General features: G+C 46.1%; 9 protein-coding genes across 9 annotated transcripts; 7 read left to right on the forward strand and 2 right to left on the reverse strand.

Annotated features, from left to right (window-relative positions):
* Positions 1-1942: 1942 nt before the first annotated feature.
* N7483_012570 (uncharacterized protein) lies at positions 1943-3168 on the forward strand (the record flags this gene model as incomplete). The annotated part of the gene is made up of 2 exons (XM_057095997.1): positions 1943-2604; positions 2682-3168. The coding sequence occupies 2 exons, from the start codon at positions 1943-1945 to the stop codon at positions 3166-3168; spliced, it is 1149 nt and encodes a 382-aa protein (XP_056941968.1).
* A 366-nt stretch (positions 3169-3534) lies between these two features.
* N7483_012571 (uncharacterized protein) lies at positions 3535-3876 on the forward strand (the record flags this gene model as incomplete). Its single annotated transcript, XM_057095998.1, has 1 exon — positions 3535-3876. The coding sequence occupies one exon, from the start codon at positions 3535-3537 to the stop codon at positions 3874-3876; it is 342 nt and encodes a 113-aa protein (XP_056941969.1).
* Positions 3877-5124: 1248 nt separating this feature from the next.
* N7483_012572 (DUF427 domain-containing protein) lies at positions 5125-5596 on the forward strand (the record flags this gene model as incomplete). Its single annotated transcript, XM_057095999.1, has 4 exons — positions 5125-5205; positions 5265-5370; positions 5425-5505; positions 5559-5596. The coding sequence occupies 4 exons, from the start codon at positions 5125-5127 to the stop codon at positions 5594-5596; spliced, it is 306 nt and encodes a 101-aa protein (XP_056941970.1).
* Positions 5597-5907: 311 nt separating this feature from the next.
* Positions 5908-6510, forward strand: N7483_012573 (cupin domain-containing protein; the record flags this gene model as incomplete). The annotated part of the gene is made up of 1 exon (XM_057096000.1): positions 5908-6510. The coding sequence occupies one exon, from the start codon at positions 5908-5910 to the stop codon at positions 6508-6510; it is 603 nt and encodes a 200-aa protein (XP_056941971.1).
* A 223-nt stretch (positions 6511-6733) lies between these two features.
* N7483_012574 (SDR family oxidoreductase) lies at positions 6734-7861 on the reverse strand (the record flags this gene model as incomplete). The annotated part of the gene is made up of 2 exons (XM_057096001.1): positions 6734-7501; positions 7553-7861. 2 exons carry the CDS (start codon positions 7859-7861, stop codon positions 6734-6736), a joined length of 1077 nt encoding a protein of 358 aa, XP_056941972.1.
* A 1663-nt stretch (positions 7862-9524) lies between these two features.
* On the forward strand, positions 9525-10612 carry N7483_012575 (uncharacterized protein; the record flags this gene model as incomplete). Its single annotated transcript, XM_057096002.1, has 3 exons — positions 9525-9786; positions 10099-10286; positions 10343-10612. The coding sequence occupies 3 exons, from the start codon at positions 9525-9527 to the stop codon at positions 10610-10612; spliced, it is 720 nt and encodes a 239-aa protein (XP_056941973.1).
* Positions 10613-11185: 573 nt separating this feature from the next.
* Positions 11186-12492, forward strand: N7483_012576 (WD40 repeat domain-containing protein; the record flags this gene model as incomplete). The annotated part of the gene is made up of 3 exons (XM_057096003.1): positions 11186-11470; positions 11528-11910; positions 11970-12492. The coding sequence occupies 3 exons, from the start codon at positions 11186-11188 to the stop codon at positions 12490-12492; spliced, it is 1191 nt and encodes a 396-aa protein (XP_056941974.1).
* Positions 12493-14384: 1892 nt separating this feature from the next.
* Positions 14385-16654, reverse strand: N7483_012577 (transcriptional regulator family TF; the record flags this gene model as incomplete). The annotated part of the gene is made up of 2 exons (XM_057096004.1): positions 14385-15438; positions 15498-16654. Coding segments are annotated over 2 exons (2211 nt in total), but the record flags the coding sequence as incomplete, so codon positions are not given.
* Positions 16655-16988: 334 nt separating this feature from the next.
* N7483_012578 (putative MFS monocarboxylate transporter) lies at positions 16989-18513 on the forward strand (the record flags this gene model as incomplete). Its single annotated transcript, XM_057096005.1, has 5 exons — positions 16989-17017; positions 17080-17296; positions 17374-18156; positions 18210-18307; positions 18360-18513. 5 exons carry the CDS (start codon positions 16989-16991, stop codon positions 18511-18513), a joined length of 1281 nt encoding a protein of 426 aa, XP_056941976.1.
* Between the last annotated feature and the right edge of the window lie 288 nt (positions 18514-18801).

The raw sequence follows: 18801 nt of genomic DNA on the forward strand, positions 1-18801 counted from the left end.
CATTGCTACGGGTCTTGAAAGTCACCACCGGGCGTGACATGGATATGCATGTTCACATACCTAAGTACTCACTTGGGTAGTAGTCGGTAGGTAGTGTCTACAGTTGACCGGTGACCTACTAGTACCCATCTACTTATCGGAGTACCTAAATGGGTACCTACAAAGGTCTCTGGAGGGTTCACTGGAAGGGAGGGCCATGTAGCTACTGTATTGTTGGATATAGGCGCCTGGTACCTCTAGAGACATCTGGATCTACGCTATAGGCTGATTCTGTCCTTCTGCTTGGTTATTATGCCAAGCGCTAACATTCCAAGTAAAAGTGCAGGAATCCAAGTACTAAAAGAGGTCTCTACTCAGATTGAATTACCTACTCAGCCGAATCAACCACCTGGCAGCCAACAAGTCTCCGCCTAGATGTACCTAGGTACCTAGGTAGTGGGCGTGGAGAGATTGGTCGGCAGATTAATGTATGCAAGAATAGTTGTATGTAGTCAAATAAATCAGTTTGGACCAAATAATCAATTTCCTTTCAAACAAAAATCACAAAGTTCATTGCTCTCACTTCCTACGTAACTATTTATTTATTTCTTTTCCCCACTTCTAATCTTTCTTTTCCCCCTCCTCACCTTTCTACAACACTTCCTTTTTCCCCTCCACACTCTTCTCTTTGGGTCGTCAGCCTTCAAGAATCTCACATGTCCTTTGTGTTCTAGTCAAAGCTTCCCGTGAAGTCTACCCTCGTCCTAAGAGGTTGTTGGTAGATGAAACCGGCTGGTATTTCTGCTTCGGCTGGGCTTAATTGTCCTTGAATTTATTATCAAACAAAAACAACAACATTCACTTCTCTCACTTTCCGGCGTCTGCCTGATTCGTGACTATTTGAATTCTTTCTTTTCTCCCCTCCCCTCACCACCCTTATTCTTGGATCGTCAACGTTCAAGAACTTCATATGTCCTTTTTGTTCTAGTCCAAGCTTCCCGTGAAGTCCACCTTCGTCCTAACAGGTTGTTGGCGGATGAATTCGGCCGGTATTTTGGCTAAGTGTGATACTCACCTAAGCTGGGCTTAATTGCCCTTAAATTCATTGTCAAAAAGAAAAAACAACATTCGCTGCTCTCACTTTTCTGCCTGATTTGTGAATATTGAGCTCTATCCTTTCTCCCCTCCACCCCCTTCTTCTTGGATCTTCAACCTTCAAGAAATTCTTCTTGTGTCTTCAACCGTCAACTGCTACATACCTCCCTCGTGCTATCCAGTGCAAGCTTTTGTTGACCGACAGACGCGTGAGTGCCGGTTTTCAAGACACATCTTCTATCACCATATCTTCGACGCCCATTTTCCCATCACGTTCGTGAGTCATCACCATGCCGCGCGAGAAAACAAACCGTTGGACCCATGACGTGGAGGTCACACAGTCATTGCTCACAGAAGCTGGTCGTGAGAAATAGAATGCTCAGGAGCCCCTCCCCAATATCCGCCCAATCCTCACTGATGAACAGCCGCTATTTCTGGAATGCACTCTCATGACAGATTCGGGCCAGCTCTTATCCACAATCATCAGAGGAACCATTCCTGGCCGCCTTCATCAGATTTGACCCACAATACCCGGATCCCTACCTTGAGGTGAAGTTCAAATGTGTGTATCACGATACACTTCCTCCCGTTAAAGTCGACAAAGATGCCCACAGTGAGAAGGATGCGAGAGTGAAACAGCAGGCGTATCACAGCTACTATGAGGGTTGCGTTAAATTCACCTCTTTGGACATCAGTACCCTCAGAATCATCAACCTGGAGGTGTCAAGTGACCAGGTAGGTTTTCCCCTCCTATTTCCAATTGATTGACTCTGGACCATATGACTAAATTTTCTAGAATGAGGAACTCCAAAAGATGAAGTTTTTAGAGGCAATCAGTTTGTTTGACTCCGCAATCGTCAATCCTGAAATGCTCAAGCATCAAGACTGGTCGGAAGCTCTTGCGGAGGCTAAGCTAAATGTTTTGCGGATTGAGTTCACAGATGGACTTCAACCTAAGGCCCTCGGCATGCATCCACCACACAACCTTGGCCAGTATGATGAGAACTGGCGCCAGATTACGAACCTCATCATTGAATCACAGGCGCTCAACATCGTGCTCACACTTCCTGAGGTTAAAATCCAGAAGCACCTCGACCGGATCTGGGGTAGCTGGAGAGAGATGCGCAAGACAAACGGATTCGCTGGCTTCTACGGCAATCACCAAAAGGAGCCCTTTGTTAAGAGTGGCGGCCTAACCGATCTGGTGCCTCGAGAGAAACGACCCATGGGTTTTACTTACTCGGCGCGAGTTGGATTCATGCATAGACATGAATATGTGGCAACTCTAGCCTATGGTTACATTGATGAAAATTACCACCAGAGTAGAGCCGCGAAGCGCGTGGCGGAAGGATACCTGGCGGCGAGACTCATGGAGCGAAATCAGATTCTTTCCGCTTGCCATGAAATGTGGTCAAAAAATAGAGCAATGGAGCATATTTGGGACTTTCTCCTCATGCAACGCGCGTCAGAGCTTCCCGATGTTGATTTCTACGGAACACTTAATCCAAATTATGACTTCACGAGCCTGCTGTCAAAGTTGAATGACGGACAAATAGCTGCCTTCCAGAAGCTCCGCAAGATGACTGGATGTGTAACATCTTTGCAAGGTCCACCGGGAACGGGAAAGACATACTGGGCCTGTCATATTGTGGCCCCCTTGTTGAATCCGCGCAGCTCGATAATGGGTTGCCGCATCGATTTCTGGCTTTAGCAGCCACGAAGGAGCAAGCTGATAAGTTTGCTGCGGACTTGCGAAAGTACCTCTCCGACAACGTTCATCTTCTTGATAAAAAGGATGTTCTCGTAATTCGAGAATTGAACGAGGCCACGCGACAACTTCAGGATGATGTTGTTCAGAGCGCTGATGTGCTTGTGGCAATACCCGATGCGGCATGCCATGAGTATCTGCGCCATATCTTCAAGCCTACCCACATTGTCGTGGATCAGGCAAATCGAATTTCCGAGCCACGATTATCGCCATTGATGGCGTGGTACACGCACGCAAGCAATGAACAATTCAAGGCTATGGTGCTTATTGGGGATCAAAAACAACTCTCTCCCACTGTGAATGCTGATGTTCCAGCATTCGCATGAGGTGTAGGACTAAGAGACACTCCATCAATAGGGACAGCTGCCAGTGGGGATAAGGAGAAGGTAAAGAGGTCTAAACTTGGAATTTTCTGGTATGTAGGTAGGGTCTCGCCAGAAGGATCCAGTACCTGCGCTTACAGAAAATACAATTGCCGGGCACCGATCTCCCAAACTAATTACTATGTAGCAGTAGAAATGGAGGGCGGCACGAGCACCAAGGATCCAAATCCCGGGCGCTAAGTTAAACATCCCCTAAAAAGACAACATGAGTTCCGTTGATTGCAGATTTACTTCCTTAAATACTAATTAACCCACCTCCTTGCCATTTGGAATAACAACAAATCCTAAATCAATCAGTCGCGCTACAAAATGACTGAATCATTATCCCTCCTCACACTACCGCCTGAGATACTCGGGGCTATTCTCGCAGTAATCGGCTCTTCACTGGAAACTTTGAACTCTCTAGCTCAGTCCTGTCGCTACTTGCATGCCATCGCAGCACCTCTTCTCTACAGTTCGGTTGTCATTCGGAGCCCGAAATCTATGGACCGCTTCCTTGAGACAGTTGAGAATTCACACTACTTCACGTCTCTTATACGAGAATTACAGATCCATTATCATGATCTGAATGAGCATACCGATCACTCACCGGAGGACATTGAGCCTGTGCTTCCAAAGCTTGTGAATTTAGAGTCATTGGTCATTAGATGAAGCTGGTTCGACTGTGCCCAAGCCTACCAAGATGCAACTACTTTGCCACCCAGAACAAACTCTCCCCAAGCTGCGATCATGTAAGTGTTATCTACTGATCCATTTAAGGACTGACGAAAGTACTGATAAGCATAGGTACGCTCGGCCTTGACCTTGGTAACGAGTGGGGCTTCTCATTTGGATCATATGGGTTCCTGCTACATCACCCAGGTCTGGAAAGACTAACTCTATCCGGGGCTCAAGTGCAATCCGCAGATCAGCGTGCGTGCAATACCTTTCCGATCAACGCCCCTTCAAGAGCTCACATTCTTGAATTGTGATATTAAGGCCTGGCACATCCAAGAAATGCTCCGTTATCCCCATCGACTCAGACATTTCACCATTAAGGGCCAGGAAGGAAGCTCCGATCTTGGCCTCTTTGGGGATCAAAATCGGCAGCTCTATGTCGATGCCCTCATGTCTCAATTGTCATCGTTAGAGACTCTTAATTTTGATATTCAATTCCATCTTTGGGGAGAGCCAATCAATCTCAGCAATTTCCCAGCCCTCCAGTCACTCACGATTTCACCGAGAATGTTAATTGGAGACAATGAGTGCTATTGGCTTAAGCCAGCCACAAGTTTAGAGTGGGCAGGGCTTCTCCCGTCAACCTTACAACATCTCATATTCCGCCATGATTGTGGATTATTTCCAATATTACAGATGTATGAGGCTATCTGCGAGGGTAAACTCCATCTTCACTCCTTAACCTGCCAAATAGCCTCGAATGTGCTTGAGGATGGCTCCCTTTACTTTGACGAGAGGGAGCTTTCTTCAGTCACTCCAGAAGGCATCCGAGTGTTTCGTTCGCCAAATGATCTTATGTCTGAGATTTCTCCAGATGGAGTTCCATACTCGCAGGCATTCCGGGAGCTCGGTGTGGAGTTCTCTGTAGTCGAAGTCTCTCGCACAGAGACCCTACCAGGGTATCACTCGTGTCCGTGTTCCTGCTGGACATACAATCATCGTCTCTATCAAAACTCATCTCGATAACTTTGATCGATAATTCCAAACAGTAAGTTTGTCACAATTGGGTGTTTGTGACTACATATTGGAAAGGGACTTTTTACCCCGCATTTGACCTCGTGATAACAGTATTAAAAAGGTATTGCGTCACCATCACTCTCACAGACCAACCCGAATACCTAAATTATGTGTTAAAAGGTTTTAAATACTCAAACATTGAACGGTTCGGAATAGGTAGTGAACATGCCGACAGCCAGGGCTTATATGAACGACCTCCTGTTGGCGGAGGCTGATTCATGGGAGACTGTTGAAGGGAACGTATACGTTAGTCAAATCCGCCCGCTTTAACTTGGAGATAAACAATACTGAAAGCTGCATGCAAGTTTCCACCGTCCTCTATCAAAGATCAGACAGTGTTTATCAAGTCTGATACGAAGACATTCTGCCCTTGGAAAGGTGAAGCGGAGTACTATACTATCAAAATTGGTGGTAGGTTGGAACTTGAGATCCGGCGAATATATGAGTATCTAATCTCTTAATCAGATCAGAGTGTCCAGGATGCAGCGTGGTATTATGCCAATCCATATGAGAAAGCAGCGAACATCAAGGATCATATTGCATTCTGTAAGTGGAATTTTCTATCTGTCACTTTTAATTAAAGCTAACCATTTTTCCAGACAAGTCCAAGGTTTCAGTAACTGTGGAAGAGGGATGAGACATTGAAATTATGTTAGCTGCTACTAGTAGTAGTAATATATTGGGATTCAAGAGCTTTCATCTGCACATGTGCATTGGAATAACTTGAAATAATCCAAATTGCGATTTGAAAGAACTGCTAAAGTCTCTTAATCGATATTATTTTAATAATTCAAGATAATGAAGTCGAGAAGCCAGATCTTCAGAATGATGCCACGATGATGTAGTGCCTACTGATATCTCCCAAGAGATTCATCTGAATAATCCTTCCGAGGTCATACATATGTATTTCGCATTTTCGTCAGTCAGTCCTGCAAAAATCATTAAACTATGCAACATCCACACAAAGACAATGACCTCCCAGAAATCCATCGCTACATCACAACTCACAGCACCGAAGGCGAAGCCGTCTTTCTTTCCCACGCACAAGTCCCAGACTACATGCCCTCCCAACCAGCCGGCGGCGACGGCGAGATTGCACTGTTATACGCGACCGATACATCCCCCGCTTCACTGGAGGATGAAGCCGATATAGCACTATACGATGAGTTCCTACATCAGCCACCCGGTCTCACCACAGGCTCGGGAACAGTTTTCCGCATGATCGATCTTAAGCCGGGCAAGAAAACACCGATGCATCGCACTGTTAGTCTTGATTATGGGGTTGTATTAGAGGGTGATGTGGACCTTGTGCTGGACTCGGGGTCAAGTCGTCATTTACATCGAGGAGATGTGTGTATACAACGTGGAACGGCACATTCGTTTCAGAATCGAAGTAATAAGGAGTGGTGTCGGTTGCTGTTTGTCTTCTTGCCGATGCAGAAGTTGGTATATAAAGGGAGGGAGCTGGGTGAGGAAGTCTATGATGAGCCCTACGAGGATGAAGAAAAGGATGAGGAAAAGCATGAGGGAAACGATGAAGAAAAGGATTGAGTGGAGGGTGTGGAGAACGGATACTGAGGCAGGTGTGTTTGATCGGAAGAGTGGCATTTAGCACGTTTAATGCGCAATAATATGAACAATAGCATATTTTAGGTCATATATATTTCCTATCACGGAAATCCGGGGACTCGAAAGCGTGACATTCATGTATCAAAATCTAGATTCGAACGCTCTCTAGAAACGCAGAACAGCAGTAGAACTTGGAAGCGCAAGATTAGGCGATCGTCTCCTTGACCTGCTTGATCAAGTCGATAACACTATCCTGGAAGCTCCGGTAAGTGACACCAAGCTCACGCGCCACTGTCTCTCCATCAACCCCGTAAGAGGCCTGTGGCTTTTCACCACCCTTATAGTTGGCGGTCACAGAGTCGCGCGCCCACTCAAACTCCTCTTTCATAATATCCGCTGCATACTCATAGGAGAATGGCTCCGGCGAGGCAGGGATAAATCGCTTGCCACCAGCTTCGGGTCTAATTAATGCTTGAACATGCGCTTCGGCAAGATCACGAGCATCAATCCAGGCTGGTACTCGTGCACCGGGGAGGGGATCAGCGCCATCGGCCACAAGCCAGAGAGAAGCGTTGGACTCGTTCAGCGATTTGATATCGGGAACTGGGTGTGCAACGGGACCGAATACCATAGGTGGGCAGAGGGTGACAAGGTCAAATTGGGGCTTCTCAGTTTTGATAAAGTCCCAGGCGGCTAGCTCGGCGAATTTCTTCGATCCTCGGTATGCGATAACAGAGGTTGAGGCGGGGTCAACGGCTGTTTCGTATGTAAGTGGGTTCCAATGTTCGCCGGTATACAAGAAGCCCGGCGGAGGAGTGCTGCTGACGTCCACGACGGAAGCGAAGGAGGATGTCATGACAATGCGTTGGATCTTGCTCCCTGGTTTCGCCGAGGCCGAGAGGATGGACTTGACGCCATTAATGGCAGGCAAGATGAGTTCTTCTTCGTTATTTGTTGTATCTAAGAAGAATGGCTGGAAATTGTCAACATCAGTGATCGGGATTTGGAATTTGAGTCAACATACACTTGCGACGTGGATAACAGCATCAATACCCTCCATGACACTGTCAAAGACGCCGGTCTTGGTGAAGTCCTCCACAACCACAAAATCCAGCTTGTTGGCATATTGTGGTCGAGCAGCCTTCATCTGCTCACCTTTCTTGGCTGATCTGGTTGATCCGCGGACGGAGAAGCCTCGGGCCAGTAGATTATCGACTACATGAGCGCCGATAAATCCCGTGGATCCGGTAACAAGAACGTATCTGCTGTTGTTAGCTGTGATATAATTGATAGGAGCACTGGGGTGATGATACGATGGATTTGTTGCTGACATGGTGCCTCTTTGGAATGATTATTGAAAATGAAAGGTGAAAGCCCCGCGTGGGGTAAATATGGGGTGCGAGTTCGGAATATATCAACCTCGGAAGAAGTCCGATTCGGATAGCTTTGCGGAATGAAGCGCGATGTCTTCGTGTGGGGCTACAGTCACTCGTCATAAGTTTCCATACGGTCGGCCCCATATGGCATTTTCGCAACCGTGCTTTCCAACCCCAATATCTTAAGGTCCTTAGGGAGATTTTACTTTAAATTATGACTAAAGATTGGCTATCCATTCAAGATAATACCCCTATTCACACAGCCAATATTATCAAAAATTAGTTGTTTGAGATGGGGTTTAATACAATCGACTGGTCGTCCTATTTATCTAATCTTAACCCTATCGAATATACGTGGGCTTAGCTAAAACGTATGATTGATGAGCTTAATCCGGACCTTAATAAATTCGGAGGAACCAAAGTAGAGCTTATTAGGTATTTTTCTAGCCTAATTCACTGTATGTGGGCTGAGATATTACCTGATTTCTTTAACAGGTTGATTTGAAGTATGAACTTGGTGTGGAGGCTGTTATCAAAGCTGAGGGATGGTATACTGAGTATTAAATCAAACGAAAAACAAATTTGTATTTAGGCGTTATTGTAAATTTCAATATATATTTTATTATATTTTTATTGAAAAATTTGATGTTGTCGTGTTAGTTTTAGTAATGTCGATATATATATTTTTTTGATGGGGTGCAGATCGTACGGAAACTTGTGACGAATAAGTGTATGTTGACGCACAGGCAATGGAGGTGTTTACTGTGCACGACAGCGGGAAGACCCGAGCTTGATAAGAGCACTTTACTAGTAATACCATGCACACAGGGAAAACCTGGTAAATATTAGTAACTTGAAAGAGATATCATTATGGTTCAAATCAAAGATCTAATGTGATGGGCCAGAAATTCTCTGGCCTAGATTAGTATGGCTCATGGCGTTGTGGCTCTTCAGCTTGAGAGCATCGTGGCGGAACATGTCTTTAACCATTGCTTGCACTAAACGTTCGGACTTTGAGATTTGGATGGGCAAATAGTGACCACAAGCTATTTTGCCCTTGATCAATGCCAGGTGGCTTTTAGCATCGGATTGCTAAATATTCTGACCAATTTGGGACTTATGTTGAGGTCACGGCGGGTGAGCGCAGTTCATTATGAGGAAAGTCGGGCTTCTGCAACTAGCCGCTAACGTGACGTGGCATGAGCTGGGTGATGGATATAATCCCTATCTATTGGGCAGCCAGACACTATCAATTGGAGATATCCTGTCCCTCTTTTTGCAGTGCCTTCTTTTCCATCGATGTTCATGAACTATTCTTACCGCGGAGTTCCACCTAAATTTTAACCATTTGGCGGCCATGGACGGAGACCCCGCAAGCTCTGGTCACAAAAGCGGCATATCTTTGGGCGCGCGAAGGATGCCTTAAAAAGAAGAGGGCAAGACAAACATAAAGTACTACATGGGCGAGAATTCAACACTCGGAGTGAAGTCACTGCTCCAGACGCGAATAGCGACCGTGCCAATTTTGAAGTCAATGCCGAAGTCCCCAATTCCAATGTCGACAAACCCAACACGGACGATACCAAGGCTGATGATGGCAATGCAAAGGATTATTGGCAAATGGCTTATGATGAATTAACCGACACCGATCAAAATATCCTCGCAAAACATCTCCCAGCAACAACAGAGCCCCTGGAGACAGGTCGTGCACGGACCAAGGAAATATTGGATCAGGTCATCAAGGCAACAGAGTTGCAATACAAGGAGAACCAGCGAAAGGATGGAATTCGAGAAATGGCTCAAAAAATACTGAACTGTGTCTTATCTTTTCAAGATGTGGTCAAGAGTGCTGTGCGATTCGATCCAACCGGATATGCTTCAAGTGCTTGGGGGATAGTCTCTCTCGGATTGACGGTTTATATAATCATCTCACACATGTGCAGACGAAGCCAGACTGTTAGCTAACATGGCTTATATAGATGGCCAAAAACCATGCAAATCTGCGAGACGCCCTGTTGGGATGTTCTGAGTATCTGGCTGACTTGCTGAGCCGCTGTGCCTTCATCGAAAAACAGTTCTATCGCAACTCCGAACCAGCCATTAAAAATAGTGAAAAAGAACAATCAATTGTGCGCATTTATGGGGCAGTTTTCAAATATACCATCGCTGACAAAAGGCTCAGCAGTTTAACAAGGGCGAGGAAATTGTGGACAGCATAACCGCAGTGGCAAAGCAGGAACTCGAACAGCTCAAAACTTCAATCAAGGAAGAGGAGTCCCACATGCATCATTGGTTGCTGCTGGAGATTGGGGATCAGCTTCAAAGCTATTTCCAACAATTGTGAAACAACTGGCTACTCACATTGCTCAAATCATTGACGGAGTTCAGCATGCCCTTGAGGATGATCCGCGATCGCCGGGAAATCGCTTCGACTTCAGTTTGACAAGCTGCTTCTGCAGCCGCTACTCAGCGTGGGTCCCAATCATACTGCTGATGCTGCCGCTGTCATTGTTATTGACGCGCTTGATGAATGCGACCGGGAAGATGACGTGGAGTTGATCCTTGAGCTATTACCCAAGGTTGATGAGGCAACAAATATAAACATTCGATTCTTTCTGACAGCCGACCGGAATCACCAATTCGCTTTGGGTTTGATCAAATCGATCACACGTCTTTCCAAAACACCATCCTTCAAACTTGGACAATGATGTGATTGAGCATGATATCACTCTGTATCTAACCAATGAATTTTCCAAAATAAGAAACAAACGCCACCGTGATCTTTCACCCGAGTGGCCTGGAGAGGAAAGAATCAAAAGCCTAGCACAGATGGCTGTTCCCCTTTTCATCCTTGCAGCCACGGTGTGTCGCTTTGTAGCTGATAAGAAGTTCAATCCCGAGAAACGACTCCAGCAATTTTCTCAAGACTCGCCAGGGTCTAAGATGGATAAGACCTACCAACCGATCTTGAATCAACTCCTTGTCGAGGATGAAGATGACACGAACACATTACTCGGTTAATATCTCTTGCCGCTCCACTATCATTGAGATCCCTTGCCGAATTACTTGAACTGTCAGAAAGCGACATCAACAACCAGCTTGACTTATTTCATTCCGCTTTGAGCATACCCACTGACCCTGAGATACCTATTCGAGCTCTGCACTTATCCTTTCGCGATTATTTGGTGCACGAGCATACAAGATCTAAGCAGTCTACGTCTCCATTTTGGGTAGATGAAAAACAGAAACATGAATTCATAGCTCGTAAATGTCTTGCCATCATGAATCGCCGTCTCAAGAAGAACATTTGTGAACTTTCAAGCCATGGTATGCTCCGAACTGAGATTGATCAAGCATCCATAGCAAGAGCCCTACCGCCTTCACTTCAATACGCCTGTCATTATTGGATTCACCATCTTGCCCGCAGTTCATCGCCAGATAAGATCCTAGAACTAGCCTTTACCTTCCTGGAAAAGCACTTTCTTCATTGGTTGGAGTCTATGAGCATTTCCGGAGTCATGTTCGAGGTGCTCAGTGCAGTTAATACACTAATTGAAGTGACTGAGGTGAGTATGATCCACATCGCTTCATAGAATGCAATCAGCTCACTTTTCCCGATACAGAATACGGTCAACGAGAAGGACTGGTCATTTCTAATAGATGCTCGGAGGTTTCTCCGGGAATTCACAAGTATCGTCGACAAGGCACCCTTGCAGCCGTATAGCTGTGGCCTGATATTTACACCAGAAAATGCGCTGATCAGACGAACTTTTGAACTTGATCCTGCTCATTGGTTATCTAGAGCTCCAATAGTGGGAAAGGACTGGAGTCCGGCAATACAAATCTTAGAAGGTCCTAAGGAGGGAGCTATGTCGATTTCCTTTCCACTAGATGGACGTCTAATGGTGGCGGCGTTTGAAGATCACAGTATCAGTCTTTGGGATCCTACCAATGGTGAACAAGTCCGTACTACAGCCAGTTTGGCAATGAATCCGAGGCCATCTCAGTTGCTTTCTCGCCAAACTTCCATTTGGTAGCATCGGGATCTTCGGATAAAAATATCAGCCTGTGGGATCCTACGAATGGCGAGCTGAGACGTACTCTGAAGGGTCACGAAGACTTTGTCATATCACTTGCCTTCTCACCAGACGGCAAGTTACTAGCATCAGGATCTTGGGATTGCACGATCAAGTTATGGGATCCAACTACTGGCGACCTCAAGCATACCTTGTATCACCATACAAGCTGTGTTACCTCAGTGGCTTTCTCACCAGATAGCCAGCGCCCGATCCTAGCATCAGGTTCTTGGGATTCCACGATCAGGTTATCGGATCCTATCACTGGTGATCTTAAGCATACCTTGGATGGCCATTCAGATGGAATTGTCTCGATCGCCTTTTCATATGATCGCCAAAGCCCCATTCTGGCATCTAGCTCTAAAGATTTCACTATCAGGATATGGAATCCCATTACTGTTGGCCATACGCATACCTTGAACGGTCACATGGCTCAAGCTCTGACAATTGCTTTTTCGCCAATTAGCAATTTACTAGTATCAGGGTCTGAAGATGGTACCATCAAGCTCTGAATACCACTAATGGCGACTTAGTGCGTACTTTTAGCAGCGGCGCAAGACGAATTACATCAATTGCCATCTCACCCCAGACAGATTCATTGGTACTAGCGTCGGCATACAGCGACGGTACCATCAGCCTCTGGGACCCTACTGCGATTGACCATGAGAGGATTCCAGAAACTCACTCAGAGCAGGTCATCTGCGCGGGGTTCTCGTCCGATGGCAGGCTACTAGCATCAGGCTCTGAGGATTCAACAATCAAGCTTTGGGATGTTGCCACTGGAGATCTGAAGCACAACTTGACGGGTCGCCATGGGCATACTCAGTGGGTTCTGTCAGTCAAATTCTCCTCGTACAGTCACTTCTTGTACAGTAACTCCCAAGTTCTCGCATCGAGCTCGAGTGATCACACTGTCAAGTTATGGGATACAGTCACCGGCCGCCTCCGGCATACCCTACGAGGTCATAAAGCGTCGGTTCGTTCAGTGGCTTTCTCACTGGATAGAAAACACCCACTACTAGCATCAGGGGATGCAAATTGCATTTTCAAGCTATGGGACCCCGTCACCGGCGACCTTAAGCATACACTGAATTCCCAGGGCACATATCCTACAAGGATATGGTTTTCCACTGACCTAAAAAGTATTGTAACACCGGAGACATCCTTCCAGAATCCAGAGTGGTATGAAGGAATCTCTAATGACTTGCCAATCGAGCGGAGCGACCAGAGTGACCAGACTGGTGATTTCGTACCAGATGATGAAAAGGATCTTCGTCTGGACGAACTTGATGAGCGGTGGATTACTAATAATGGTAGAAGGGAAGTATGGCTTCCTCCGGACTATGACCCCAGCTGTTCTGCAGTGAAGCGAAGCACGATAGCCATTGGGTGCACTACTGGCAGAGTCTGTATAATCGAGTTTTCAACTCTTAATACGAAGTCTGTCTCTTGAGTACTGACCTTGAGATTTGATGCATACATCTATGTTGGGAAGAAGTTATCAGGTGGCGAAGCGGGCTGTACAGTAAAGTGAGACCCGTCATCTCCGCAATACACATGGTTTAGGCCTCTTTTATAGGCCTCTTTTACTGCTTGGGTTCCTGCACTTTTACTTACCGCCTGTAATAATACCCCCAGGAAAGCGCCCTGGCTGCAGAATCAGGCTACATCTTATTCCTCGGGCTACCAGTTGGCTATACTCGACTATATTGATAGTCAGGTAGGCCTTTGCAAATGGGTGATCCCGTCTCAATCATGGATGCAGGACAAGGATGTCCAGCGGGATTCCTGCGTAAATACGCTAGCTACCTTAGGTTAGTACATGAAATCTCTTGGCAGTGCATAAATTTTGGAATAATATCATTGGTTATCATTTGGTATTAATTAATTTATACTGCTTGACGCTAACCAGAATAGGAAAGATCTTGGATTCTATGCAATAAATGGGAATTTATGGGAATTTGCGGGAGTTCCCATGAATTCCCATGAATTCCCATAAATTCCCACAAATTCCCGGGAAATCCCGATTTTATAATGGGACGGGATTTTGCGGGACGCTGCGTCCCATTTACAAAGGTCTATCAATGATAGTACCTGGGTATGTAGCTAACCTTCCCTTCCAGGTAACACTCTAGGTAACCTCGTGGGCAACTCCGTAGGTGCTTACATACATAGAGAGGTAGATTACTAGTTACCGACTGAGTACTGCCCAAGTATATGAACATGGCTGTCTACCGGGATGTGGGCACACCCAGGCACATGCAAGTATACCGTATGAGCGCTTTCAATTTAATCTGATTAGGATGATATAGTGTGACAATTTAACCAAAATTCCTAGCCACTCACTCCAGTGCTGAGTACTTGTCAATTATAACCCAGATGATGAGGGGGGTTCCATCAATATTTAGCATGGGAGGGTGGTGGCACTCAGTTCAGTCAACATTTCCATCAATCCCGGGGTATCAATTCCAACATGAGCACTGTCATCAAGCATTTCACTCCACAGATCCTCCAACGGAACCACACTCAGATCATTACCCGCATCAAATGACATATTGTCTGATGTCAGGGGATACTGAGCGGAGTGCGAAAATTGGCTTCCACTCTGTTGCGAAGTGCCACTGACGGGCGTTGGCTGCTGCGCTTCAACACGATACTGCGGCACTGATTGCCTTTCTCCAGATCCTGACCTTTTTTCATGCTTCCAATGCTTGCGTAAAGTTCCCATCATCTCATTGATTCCTTCCCTGGCAATCGAAGAAACCTCCTGAGCCCGACTCAACATACGACAAGCATCAAGGACCTCCTCTTTTTGCCTCTCGGCAAGAATGTCATCACAGTTGAAGCAGACATTTATGAGTAAAGTGACGGCTGCCAGAAACACATGATGCATAACTGCCCAGAAGAATGATCCATGAGGCGCCATCCCCTCCTCATCCATGATTCGTTTTAGTTCAAGTACTTTGCGAGCTGACTGCATAGACACTACATGTGAGTAAGAATATCGCGGATCCTTTGCACCACGAATAAAGTGCCATCGATGGAGTCGACAAAAACGAGCTTGGTATCCTTGTTGGACGAATGCGCTTTGCCAGGCTATTTTTGGTTGCTCGCGATAGAGATTCGCATACTTCCGTCGCATGGATGGCTCAAAGCGGAAGTAATCAGGTACGTTGGCATATGCCTCGTTGAGCTTTTTGTCTAGTTCAAGAATTGTCTCGTAGGGCATTTCGCCGCCTTGGAAATGTTTTGAGGCGGTTCTGTTCACTATCTCTCGGCAAACTTCGGATAATCTTAGACGACCAATCGTATATGACATTATGGTCGGCGTGGAGAGTGGTCGCTCGCTTCCAGTTTCGAGGTCTTCATCTTCGATGTTCAAAGGAAGGTTCACGTTCATATGCTCTGGAAATATGGAATAGGTATACTCCTGTGGGCCACTTAAGAAGCTGATGAGCCTGCAATCGGATACAAGATTAGCAATGGACATAGTTGGCATTTGAATTCTGATCCTTACCAATCGTAGGTTGCCAAGTCCCACCATATTCTCCGCTTCAGCTCCAATTCTGTCTTGTTATAACCATTTGCTTCACGTTCCTCTATTGATTGGGGGCTGTCCAAGATGTGAAGACCGAGACTCCTCGCCTGAGTTATTATAGCACCTTGCATAAATAAAGAACCAACAGATGGATCCAGTGCGAGTCCAGATGTATGATGTGCAATGATAAGACATGCTTGCAGTCCCGCAACACTTGGGTACGTCATGTAGTTTCCTTGAATCAATGCCGCTCCCGCGAGGAATGCTGCTTCACCACTTTTCTCCTCCGCATATTCTGTCGACTGGGAGGATAAGAGTTGGAACAAAAGAGCAACAGAAGCAATGCTGAATGACAAGGCGAGGATTCCATAGTCAAGTGGCTCGTTCCGTGCAATCGCGGCGTAGAGTTCATGTATGTCCCTCTTGGTACGATGGATAATCACCAGATGGTATTGATAGTCGAGATATGTAGAATAAAAATCAAAGAGTTCCATCATCTCACTTTCAGGAGGCAGATATGAAATTATTGGCACATGAATGGGATTATGTTCGGTGGCGGGAGATCCACCGTGAATCAGACTCGACAAGCTTCCTGTGGTGGATCCTTGCCGCGAGCCAGCTGATCCAAGACGCGGCTGTGAGAGGTGTCGGCGTACTGTGGACGGAACAGCACTCGGAATTCGATGAGCCATGAGAATGTTTTCCAGACGAGTGGCAGTATTGAATGGCTCATCTTTGGCCCTCTTTTCCTGACTGACTTCAAGATACTCCACGGTGGGTTGACGAGCTGATTCAGACCTTTCTTGTGCTGGTGGGGAGGATTCAGTCTGGGTGCCGGGCCTGGCTAGTATGTTACTGCCTCCGGCTGGGCCATAATCACCGAAACTACACGATATGCGCCGTGCCGAACAATTGCTGCATGGGAGAGTACGGTCGCATTTCAGCTTCTTCTTGCGACACGATTCGCAAGACACTGGGACTTGTCTGGGTTGCCTCTTTTCAGAGGTTTCATTTGCAGCAGTGAGCTTTCGTTTCATCTTTTTTGGTGGATATGAATAATGGTATGTCGATTCCTTCTGGTCTAACGTGGTGGGATGAGCTTTGATGAACGCAAGAGTGAGATTGTATGGGGGCCAGACTAATATCGGAGTTTCCGCGGAGCTTCCGGGAATCTCCACAACTCTTATAGTGTAAGAGTAAGTATGAGAACAACATCTCATCAGAACGGAGACTCCGTGAAGGATCAGAAAAATGAATTGGCATAATCGTGTATATATGGTAAGATGTTCCTCTGTTTCATGCAGTAGTCAGATAAATGCATTATTAGTATTGAACCAATTTATAGACATTTCGTCTAATGCTTTGTTGCTGTCGATAACTGTGCCGATAGACCCTTCCTTTCTCTTCTACTTTCTCTTTCTCTCTTCGCAACATTCACCACACTCTAACCTACATCCGTCAGACTTCACGATGTCTCAAAATGCACCAAGTGAACTTACGTACGCTGGCACATTTACCATATGATATTACCTGATTCATGCTTTTAACACATGCCCGATAGCCCTAGGACGTGGCTGGTGATCTTCGGCGCGTTCACCAGTCTTTTTTGCACGGTCGGCTTTTTGAACTCTTTCGGGGTTTTTGAAGAGTACTATGCAGAAGTTCCATTGGCCAATCAATCAGAATCGACCATTGGATGGATCGGAGCGATATGTCTGTTCTGTCTTTTCTCGATCTCTACAATCGCTGGATCTTTGCTTGACACATTTGGACCAGAGGTATGATTACTCACATTTTATAGCATCATCTCACACCTCGAAACATGTGTACAAGTACTAACACACATAAATTAAAGCTTTTGATCCGGACAGGCTCAGTCGGCACCGTACTTGGGGTCATGATGATCTCGCTGTGTACTAAACTGTACCAGTTTATTCTCGCACAGGGATTTCTTCTGGGTATTTCGATGTCGCTCGTTACGTGGCCAGCCGTAGGCCTGATTGGACAGTATATCAAGAGGAAAAGTGCTGGACCGATGGGTATTGCCATTGCTGGTTCATCGTTCGGTGGCGTAATCTGGCCCATCGCGATTAAGCAGCTTCTGTACAAGCCCAACATTGGGTTCGGCTGGACGATGCGCATTGTCGGATTCATCATGATACCACTTCTTCTTTTCTCGTGCATTGTTTGCAACTCGCCACCAAAGGCACCAGTGGTCATTGAAGATGCTACCAAAATTGAAGATGGGAGTGTCGTGAATCCCACTGATCCTATACCTGAGAAAGTTGTGGATCGGAAGGCACAAGCCATGGCGTTGTACAAGAAGCCATCGATGCGGCTCTTATGTCTTGCAGTCTTCTTCATCTACTTTGGAATGTTTGCTCCCTTCTTCTACACAACGTCTTATGCAGTCAAGAAGGGGTTCTCTACCTCTTTTGCATTCTACACAGTGTCTATTGTCAACGGTGCCTCCTTCTTTGGCCGAATCATTCCAGGGATTGTCGCTGATAAGCTTGGTCGTTTTAATTGTTTGATCATTGCAACTTTGCTAGCAGGTGTAATTGCACTATGCTGGACGAAAGTTGACTCGGTGACAGGACTGGCCATTTGGTCTGCTGCATATGGGTTTGCATTGGGGGTAAGATGTTGAAATGCCTTATAAGTGAAGACCGACATAGCTAACATATATAGGGCATTCTCTCGCTTCAACAAGCTTCTGCGGCTCAAGTGGCCACTCCATCGACCATTGGTCTAGCCATCGGAAGTGTTGCTGGCTGTTGTGCACTCTCGTAAGTCCCTCATGCCATACTTCATACTATTTTGACTGACGTTAAGAACTAGTGCCATGGCAAATGTGCCTATCTCGGGAGCATTAGTTGAGAAATATGGCTATCTGGCCCTATCAATCTTTACCGGAGTTTCATTACTCGTTGGTGCCATACTGCTTCTCCTCGCTCGTTTCGCCCAAACCCGAACCCTACTTGCAGTCATTTAGATGAGACACTAGGACCCCGAGCATGCTACGAGATTCTAAAATTCCTTGATTCCGGGTTATTTCCGAGTTACCTCCGACCTAGTTTTCCGTTTTTCCTCTTCTCGCATCGAGTTGAGAGTATATCGATAACCTCCATCTTCATCGTGCGTTTTCCCACCACTGATAGCTCGACTTCTGAATTTATCACTCAAACGTTTGCATGATATTTCAATATGCTCATGGGCATGCAGAGAAGAAAAGATTCGACATCAAACCCAGGCTTATACATATATGGCCGGATCAAATGCA

The sequence above is a fragment of the Penicillium malachiteum genome, assembly GCF_028827825.1.
Source record: "Penicillium malachiteum strain IBT 17515 chromosome Unknown utg000005l:1.0-9002435.0:326005.0-9005861.0, whole genome shotgun sequence".
In the NCBI taxonomy this organism is placed as follows: domain Eukaryota; kingdom Fungi; phylum Ascomycota; class Eurotiomycetes; order Eurotiales; family Aspergillaceae; genus Penicillium; species Penicillium malachiteum.